This window comes from Mastomys coucha, unplaced genomic scaffold (genome assembly GCF_008632895.1).
Source record: "Mastomys coucha isolate ucsf_1 unplaced genomic scaffold, UCSF_Mcou_1 pScaffold5, whole genome shotgun sequence".
In the NCBI taxonomy this organism is placed as follows: domain Eukaryota; kingdom Metazoa; phylum Chordata; class Mammalia; order Rodentia; family Muridae; genus Mastomys; species Mastomys coucha.
The window spans coordinates 24,685,192-24,692,331 of record NW_022196911.1 but is presented as its reverse complement, the minus strand read 5'-3'; the positions used below and the strand labels follow the sequence as shown (position 1 = coordinate 24,692,331).

General features: G+C 47.2%; 1 protein-coding gene and 1 long non-coding RNA gene across 5 annotated transcripts in view; one reads left to right on the top strand and one right to left on the bottom strand.

Moving 5' to 3' along the window:
• Nucleotides 1-7,140, bottom strand: part of Hagh (hydroxyacylglutathione hydrolase) — a 102,045-nt gene that overhangs the window by 6,945 nt on the left and 87,960 nt on the right. For all 4 annotated transcript variants that reach the window (XM_031350920.1, XM_031350916.1, XM_031350917.1 and 1 more), the window contains exons 2-5: nucleotides 5,542-5,717; nucleotides 4,632-4,696; nucleotides 1,320-1,437; nucleotides 474-582 (exon numbers count right to left, since the gene is read on the bottom strand). In XM_031350920.1, coding sequence (XP_031206780.1) covers nucleotides 474-582; nucleotides 1,320-1,437; nucleotides 4,632-4,696; nucleotides 5,542-5,646 — 397 coding nt within the window. In that variant the 5' untranslated portion in view covers nucleotides 5,647-5,717. The remainder of the gene's footprint in view (nucleotides 1-473; nucleotides 583-1,319; nucleotides 1,438-4,631; nucleotides 4,697-5,541; nucleotides 5,718-7,140) is intronic.
• Nucleotides 5,784-6,802, top strand: LOC116076882. Its single transcript, XR_004113118.1, has 2 exons — nucleotides 5,784-5,888; nucleotides 6,308-6,802. It is a non-coding gene; the product is annotated as an uncharacterized LOC116076882 (long non-coding RNA).

Sequence of the window (7,140 nt, the reverse complement as noted above, 5' to 3'; positions counted from 1 at the left end):
AAAAAAACAAAAAAAAACAAAACAAAAAAAAACAAAAAAAAACCAAGCTGGGGTTCCTGGGCAATTTCTTTTCTTTTTAAAGATTTATTTATTTATATATGTAAGTACACTGTAGCTGTCTTCAGACACCCAGTAGATGGCATTAGATCTCATTATAGATGGTTATAAGCCACCATGTGGTTGCTAGGATTTGAACTCAGGACCTTTGGAAGAGCAGTCAATGCTCTTAACTGCTGAGCCATCTCGCCAGCCCCGTTCCTGGGCAATTTCATGTTGCCCTTAGATCTTCTTCCAACCCACTTTTACCTGAAAGCCCTGCTATGACCTCGTTAAGGACAAGGAAGTATGCCCTCCAGCCAGCCAGGCTCAGAACCCCGGATGACAGCGCATCCTCATGCACTACATCACAACTGGAGGAGGCAGGCCCCAGGCCTCCTGCACACACTGGCCCCCTGCTCCCAGCCCCCACTCACCTGTGAACACAGCAGAAGGCTCTGAGCTCCCAGGCTTGCTCACAAAGTAACAGATGTGCCCTGAAGTATGGCAGGGTGTTGACAGACATTTAACACTGAGAGACCCCACCTGAAATAGAAGTCCTGGGATGAGCCCAGCACTCATCCTGTTGGCTCCTCATGACCCTCCCTTGCTGACCACCTGGATGTGCCCAGTCTACTATCTATCTGCATTCTAGATACCTGCAGAGCTACCCAGGCCTTGTAGCAGGCCTCAGGACACAAACAGAGGGGCCAAGGGTCTCTGCTGGGGTGGCTGGACCTAGCAAGTACAGGTGCTTCAGGGACCTGTGCTCAAGGAAAAACCAAAAATGGCCTATTTTGTTTCTGCCTCCATAACTGAGTCAAATCAAAACCAGGCATTTCTCTATAAAAGATACTTCTTTTCTGACCTGCCCCCCCAGCTCTTTACTTCAAGGGTTCAAACCTAAAGTTGACTCAGCAATGCAAATGCCCCAACACACTCTTTCCACATCTGTACAGCCTCTCTTTGCTGAAGTTGCTCACACCCTGATCAATTTTCCCAATAACTGCAGCTGCATGTCCTAAGACACAACTCCACCACCACATCCAAGAAATCAAAAAGATCCCAGAAGACCTCTGTAAGTTCTCCAGGCTTCTCTGTGCCCTTCCCCAGTGCCCAGTCACCCATGGTAGCTGACTTTCTTACTATGCTCTCAAACAGAGGACTGGTGAGGCAATGCTGAGGCGGGCCCTTGCCTGCCAGCTGCCTTCCAAATGATGCCTGGGGACCCCCTGCATCCTGCTGGGCCTTCTCTAGCACTCTCCCTATGACTCGGTATGTACCTGCAGTGTGGAAAGGTGTGTGACCTTGTGAGTCAAGGCCCCGATGCGGTCATCACCTCCATAAACCTTCAGCCCAGGTTCCAGCTTCACCAGCTTCTCGTTCCCACCAGCGTGGTCCCTAGAAGTCAAACAGGAGGCGTGGGCTGACCTGCTGAAATGGAGCAGGCTGCTTGCTTGCCTTCAACCCTTGACCAATGGACTTTTCACTTTGCCTATACATTTTCCAGTAGAAACAGGCAACCAGGAACCACTGTTTACCTCCATTTAGGGGCACTGAAAACAACTTTCTCAGGTGCCCAGCATGTCCCTGGATGGAGAAAGCAGGCCTGGTTTCACATGATGTGGGGCACAGGAAGTCACCTGGAGAGCTCCAGTTACACGGAAGCCTCACGAGGTGGGGGTTGGGCACCAGGGTGGGGTGTGGGAAGTTCCCCAGGTAATCCTAACATACAGCCCAGTTTGGGCCGGCGCTTGGCAAAGCCTATGCTGGGAACTTCTAGAAACATAGCACCGGGGCAGGCGTGGGTGGCGCACACCTTTAATCCCAGCACTTGGGAGGCAGAGGCAGGCGGATTTCTGAGTTTGAGGCCAGCCTGGTCTACAGAGTGAGTTCCAGGACAGCCAAGGCTACACAGAGAAACCCTGTCTCAAAAAACCAAAAAAAAAAAAAAAAAAAAAAAAAAAAAAAAAAAAGAAAAAAAGAAAAGAAACACAGCACTGCCCACCTGGGGGAGATCTGCATGTAGAGCACAGGGCAGCCAGGGTGGAGGACATACATCAGGGACTCCCATGGTTCCCTAGGGAGACCCTTCACTTTTAAAAAAGACAGCAGCAGAGGGCAAGGCTGTGATTTCAGGTACAGCTAGGAATATCCCACACTGTGAGTCACCCTCGTCTCCAAGACGAGGAATGGAAACCCCTAGGTCCTGTCAGCCCCTTGGCTACTTCTCCCTATAGTAAAACTAGCCATGAAGCAGCAGGCTTCTCGCTTACAGGAAGGAACATGTGGCCCAGCCTTCTGCTCCACTGCCTCCAGGACAGTGTCACACAGGCCAGGATGTACCATGGCCTCGTCACTACCAATAAGCAATGACACAACTTGACAGTCAGTCCTGTGAGCCACAGGCCAAACCTGAGGCCCCGCCTTAGGCTTGATGGTGGCATTGAGAGAAGGTGATAGAAAAATCCAGAATCATCCACACTATCAGGAAAGAGGCATCAGAAGTCATAGTTACTGATGTAGAAGAGAAAACGCAAAGTGTGGGAAGGGTTTGGTGGCTGTGAGGCAGCTCCCACCAGATCTCCAAAGATGGAAGTGATGGCCAGAGGGAGCCCAGAGAAAGGAGCCTGAAAAACAGCCATGCTGTGAGGAACAGGCCAAGACTAAGGTTAAACTCTCCATCCCTGAGGAGCCTCAGGCCTCAGAGGCATGGACATGAGACCCTGATAAACCAGCCACAAAGACAGAGTGACAGAGAGGCACAGGCCAAACTTTGCTTACATCACTAAAATCCATGGGCGTTTCCAGGACAGGGTCAAAGAGAGAGAGGCTCTGGCTTTCTTCATGGAATTGTTTAGAAAAGAAAATAAGACCCAAGCAAACATTTTTCCTACCTCTGAAAACCCTCAAAAGATCCAAAAAATCTCGTTCTAGGCCAGCCGGTGACCCGGATTCAAAAACAAAAATTAAAAAAAAAAAAAAAAAAAAGAGGGCTGGTGAGATGGCTCAGTGGGTAAGAGCACTGACTGCTCTTCCGAAGATCCTGAGTTCAGATCCCAGCAACTACATGGTGGCTAACAATCACCTGTAAAGAGATCTGATGCCCTCTTCTGGTGTGTCTGAAGATAGCTACAGCATATTACGCCAGAGCGAGAGGGGCTATCCTGAGTTCAATTCCCAGCAGCCAGCTGATGGTTCATGGCCATCTGTACAGCTACAGTGTACTCATCATACACATAAAATAAATAAATAAATCAAAGAAAAAGAAAGAAAGAAAGAAAGAAAGAAAGAAAATAATAAAAGCCAGGATTAGGGCTTCAGGCAACACTATCCCAAAGCCGAAAGTTCAAGGCCAGCCTATGTCAGAATGAAATCCTATTTCAAAACACCAAAACCAATGAAACAACAGAAGCCAATGCACCACACCTCTCACAGCCTGGAGTTCACTGTACAGACAAGATTACAGTCTATACAATGACTATAGTCATTAAATTCACAGACCTTCACTTGTCTCTGTCTTCCCATTTTGTTGGTTTTGGTTTTACTTGTTAAGAAAACACTGATGCCTACCTACTCTTTTTTTTTTGTCTGACATGGATGGATGCAAATATCACATTTTTCTCCATTTATTTATTTATTTATTTATTTATTTGTTTGTTTGTTTGTTTATGTATTCACTTTATATCCCAATCTCTGCCTCCTTCTGGTCTCTCCTTCTCCTTACTTTTTATGAGCCTACGATATGTGAAAGCAGCCACTGGGGTGCTCCTGTGACCAGAGAAGCCTAGCTTTAGGAAGACATCAGTGGACACTCCTGTCTGATGGTGCTGGCCATACCCTCTGCTCCTCTTCACAAGTCACGGGTACCTTACCTGGAAGTTGCCACATCAGTGGAACCCAGAGGCCACTGGCCCAAGGGGAAGAAGACTGGTGTAGTGAAATTTCTGTTTTCTTTTGAAAAACACAGCAATATTATAAGAATGTGCTTTGGTTTGAATCCCAGGTGTCGGACACAGGGCTGCTTCAGACTGTCCACAGCAGGTGACTAGGATTTGCCCCGTGCTCTAGCAGAGGCATGATTCTGCCAACTACAGACAATTTCTGTGAGTGTGTGATGCTTGGAATTCTGGGGACTTTTCAGAGTGTATAAACATTAGGGGCCTGAGAGCAGGGATGGCGGTGGGTAGGTGGTTGGTTGGCTGCTCTTGGTCATGGTTTGTTAAGTAGTCATGTGGAAAGACGAAACAACAGGTAAAAGAAATTAGATATTCTGTAGGCTAAGAGATCAAACTTGCCCCAAGGAACTCGTTGCCCCAATCAGCAGGAAGTAGTCTAACAATGACTTTATCCCCTTGCCCCTCTATCCTTTTCTCTCTCCTATCTAGTGTTAGGGAGTTGATAGGGAGGAAGAAAGGGGTGAAGGGTGGTAGAAAGAAGAACCCACAAAATAGCCAAAAGATGAGCTGCAGGCAGGAGCCTTAGTGCATTCTCAGAATTCTTCCTGTTCAAGGGTCTGCCCCGTCTAAGTCCAGCGACGTCCCAGGTGAATGGCAGGTGCCACCTGTAGGTGTCTCGGCAGGCTGAGCACTTACCAGTGGTGGTGAGTGGTGAGCACTGTGGTCAGCTTCACACCGTGCTTTTTCACAGTTTCTATGACCTATAGCAGGGGGAAGGTAGAATAAAGGCCAGTCACACTGCCGGGCCTGGCTCACCTGCCTGCAGAGCGGGTGCCCAGCCCTCTTCCCACCTCTGCTGACTGGCCACACTCCAGACAACAGGCAGAAATGTTTTCCTTTTCTCCGTCAACTTATATCACCCATAACCTACCCACGTCCCAGCGGCTCCGACTGAGGTGGGGCAGGTGCATGGAAGATAAGCCAGATCTAAGGACTCACATCCTCACATCTATCCGGGCACAGAGGTTTAACTGTGTGTGTCTGGCTTGCTAAAGCACCCCATTAACCAGCGGCTAGAAAACTTGGTTTTGTTTTGTTTTTTCGAGACAGGGTTTCTCTGAATAGCCCTAGCTGTCCTGGAACTCACTCTGTAGAGCAGGCTGGCCTCGAACTCAGAAATCCACCTGTCTCTGCCTCACAAGTGCTGGGATTAAAGGCATGCGCAATCACCACCTAGCAACTTTGTTTTTTTCTTGTTGTTTTGTTTTGTTTTTGTTTGTTTGGGTTTGGGAATTTTTTTTTTTTTTTTTTTTTTTTTTTTTTTTTTTTTTTTTTTTTTTTGAGACAGGGTTTCTCTGTGTAGTCTTGGTTATACTAGAAATTTCTCTGTTTACCAGGCTGGCCAGAACTCAGAGATCCACTTTTCTCTGCCTCCTAAGTGCTGGGATTAAAGGCATACACCACAACTGCCAGCTGACAACTTTGTTTTGGGTGAACTAATTTCTACCTAGCTTTCCACAAAGCCATAAACACTGTGGTTGTAAGCCATGTGGATGAACACTGAACTGGGTGACAGGGTGCGGATAGCAAAAAGAGAGGCATACACCTTCTGTGGTTGCACCGGGTCCACAATCGCAGCCTCCTGGGTGTCCTCATCAATGATCAGGTACATGTAGTTGTCGGTCAGGGCAGGCAGGAGCTCAATCTTCATTATGTCTTGCTGCACAGTCAGATTCTTCCTGAAGTTTGTGTGGCACAGAGAGAGTCCCAGCAGGGCCTGACCTGAAGAAACACATAGGAGGAATCTCAGGACGCCTCACCAAGCCTTCAGAGCAGCCACATCCCTAGTACGCAATGGCTCAACAGCTGGCTTTCTGAGAAGGTCCTGTGAGGGAATATCCTTTCACTACATCCTTCAGGAAGGCAGAGGCCGAGTGAGTCAGCCTCTCCCAGGTACAGATTGTAATTTTGGTTTTTTGGTTTTTTTTGGGGGGGGGTACTTTTTAGGTTTGGGGTTTGATTGGTTGATTTTTAGGTTTATTTATTTTATGTATGTGAGTACATTGTAGTTGTCTTCAGACACACCAGAAGAGGACATTGGATCCCATTACAGATGGTTATGAGCCACCATGTGGTTGCTGGGAATTGAATTCAGATCCTCTGGAAGAGTAGTCAATGCTCTTAACTACTGAGCCACCTCTCCAGCCTGACTGGTTGATTTTAAAATAGATCTTTCTCTATATCCCTTTCTAGACCAAAATTCACTGTGTAGTCCAGGCTGGCCTTTAATTCAGGAATCCTTCTGTCTCAGTCTCTTTCACTTGTATTTATTTATTTATTTATTTATTTATTTATTTATTTATTTATTGCAGTGGAAGGGACAGAACCCCAGGGCTCCCACATGCAACACAAATTATCTACACCTCAACCTAGATTTGGGATCTTGGTATTTCTTCTCAAGAGTTCCTACAGGCTGTGCTACCTGCCTGTGGTACGACTCAAGCCTAAAGATGGCACAGGACAAGGCACCAGAGCGTGGCTGCTCACTCTCCAGTCATGGCGTCTGCACTAACGGAGTTCAATCCTTACGCTTTCAGTCCTTCTCAGGCCTCCAGCCAGAGCAGAGAATGGTATTTTCTCAGTACGGCCAGCATAATGGAAAACACACAGTGCCAGCTCCTGAAAAGAAGAAACTGCTATTTGGGACTCAAGCACGAAGGACATAGAACTCATCAGGGAAGGACTGTCCTGGGGTGGGCCAAGGAGGCAGCGAGTGGCCGAAGGACTCTACCCAGTGGACAGATGCCAAAACATTTTCAGCAGTAAAACTCTTCATTAAACCTGAAAATACATGCAGCCTCCAAAAATATGTCCTGTCTTCGTTTTAATGAGGGGAAAACCACACAAGGTGGTAGAAGACAATGGCATTCTACCACAATTGACTCAACACTCTCTCTCTCTCTCTCTCTCTCTCTCTCTCTCTCTCTCTCTCTCAAGGAATTCAGAAAACAACAGCTTTGACACTGTGATACACAAAACTATCAACTCTAATAACCAAGGCCAGCAAAACTAATCAAACTGTACTTTTGTCTGAATTTGTGGTGCCTTGGTGAAACACGGGGCTTTAAGCATTCTATGGAAGTGCTCTGTCACAACCCTGCTCCCCATTTCTCCTTTTTTGGCACAACAGCTGGGCATTTTCCAG